We start from the raw sequence: 2,074 nt of genomic DNA on the forward strand, positions 1-2,074 counted from the left end.
TTTTTGGAGACAGAGTCTCGCTCTGTCGCCCAGGCTAGAGTGCAATGTCTGGGCTCACTGCAATCTCCACCTCCTGGATTCTCCTGCCTCAGCCTCCCAAGTAGCTCAGATTACAGGTGCCCACCACCAAGCCCAGCTAATTTTTGTAGTTTTAGCAGAGATAAGGTTTCACAATATTGGCCAGGCTGGTCTCAAACTCCTGATATTGTGATCCGCCCACCTTGACCTCCCAAAGTGCTGGGACCGTAGGCATGAGCCACCGCACTGGGCCTAAAAGCTCATTATGTATGGCCTCTGAATTTTCAGTAGTGTGATCTTGTTACCCCTCTCACAAAAGTTGTTTCCATCCTATAGATGAAGACTTCTTTGTAATTCTAATATGTAGAAATCTCTAGCTATAGTTTACACCATTTAACAATGGCCAGTTACTCCTATATACCGAGCTGTTTGCTTCCTGTCAAATGAGAGCACTACCTATATGATAGAAGGAAGGGTCAACTAGATGAAAGTAAAAACAAAATAACAACAAAATGCATCCCTTACCACTGCTCAGCTGTGTGGAGAAAAGTTTCTTCTCATTTATCCTCTCATGGTTGGTGGGAAAGGCAGATGGCTCTCTGTCGGCTGATGATATCAGGCTCTCTAGGGCAGTAGTATCCTGGGGAGGATGTGCTAAATATGTCTCTTTAGGCATCTGAACCATGAGGCTGGACAGCGTCTGATCAAGAACATCCTCCTCAGCAATATATGTGTATGGACAGTATTCTCGGGTCCTGGAGTAGATGTTGGCATTGTCATAACAATCTGAGCAGATCACCCGGGTACTAGTGCCACCTAATAACAAGAAAAATAATCTAAATATCTTTCTGTTAAGGAATTATTTTTTGCCAATCATCAGTTTTCTTCAACAGTTGTCGTCATCATTGCTAGCATGTATCGAGCACTTACTTTATAAAGTAGGTGAAGTTTCAAGCTCTTTCTGTGAATCGGTTCATTATTATCCCCACTTTACAGACAGGGTAAACTACAGCACAGAGAAGTTAAGTAACTTAACCAAAGTCATACTGCCAGAGAAGGAGAAGAAACAGGCATTCTGGCTCCAGAGCCCATGCTCTTGAAAATTACACTGAACCATCTCTGTCTATCATAGATAGATCATGCCCAAATCAAGGGAGCAAGAAAAGACTGGTACTGCGCTACAAGACACATGCTTGGGTTAAGCAAACAAAATCACAGAATAAGGAGTTATGACTTCACTTTATGAAAACCCATGTTACTGTCATCAGTCAAGAAGTTAAGTAACACCAATTGCTACAGGTATCCCTAGAAAAAGCTTCTAACAATGAAGAGTCTTGCCTTACAAGTACATGACTGACAGAGGTACGGGTTTAACAATGAGCTCCCTGGATCATTAAGTGCTTTGAAAACTGAATGATGAAAGAGAGAAGAGTGAGAAATAAAGAGTGAGTTTCTTATTCAAAATCATGCAACAGGCCAAGAGCAGTGGCTCACGCCTGTAATCCCAGCACTATGGGAGGCCGAGGCAGGTGGATCACCTGAGGTCCTGAGTTTGAGACCAGCCTGGCCAACATGGTGAAACACTGTCTCTACTAAAAATACAAAAATTAGCCAGGCATGGTGGCGGGTGCCTGTAATCCCAGCTACTTGGGAGGCTGAGGCAGGAGAATCACTTAAACCCAGGAAGCAAAGGTTACAGTGAGCTGAGATCGCACCACTGCACTCCAGCCTGGGCAACAAGAGTGAAATTCTGTCTCAAAAAAACAAAACAAGACAAAAAAATCACACAACAGAATATAAGAACTGGAAGAGAGTGAGAAGTAATTTAGTTTAACCCTGAAAGCAGTGTTATTTCCCACATATTTCAAAGAACAGACTTTTAAGTATTCTCTTAGAAGTCAGAAATACTGGCCACGCACAGTGGCTCACGCCTGTAATCCCAGCACTTTGGGAGCTGCGGTGGGCAGATCACAATGTCAGGAGTTCGAGACCAGCCTGACCAACACAGTGAAACCCCATCTTTTCTAAAAATACAAAAATTAGCCAGGTGTGGTGG

The 2,074-nt window shown here is 43.4% G+C and overlaps 1 protein-coding gene across 1 annotated transcript in view; it reads right to left on the reverse strand.

Moving 5' to 3' along the window:
* LRIG2 (leucine rich repeats and immunoglobulin like domains 2) overlaps positions 1 to 2,074 on the reverse strand; it is a 55,668-nt gene that overhangs the window by 4,666 nt on the left and 48,928 nt on the right. Inside the window, exon 17 of the mRNA XM_037736966.1 lies at positions 544 to 834. Coding sequence (XP_037592894.1) covers positions 544 to 834 — 291 coding nt within the window. The remainder of the gene's footprint in view (positions 1 to 543; positions 835 to 2,074) is intronic.

The sequence above is a fragment of the Cebus imitator genome, unplaced genomic scaffold (assembly GCF_001604975.1).
Source record: "Cebus imitator isolate Cc_AM_T3 unplaced genomic scaffold, Cebus_imitator-1.0 Scaffold32, whole genome shotgun sequence".
Classification (NCBI taxonomy): Eukaryota; Metazoa; Chordata; class Mammalia; order Primates; family Cebidae; genus Cebus; species Cebus imitator.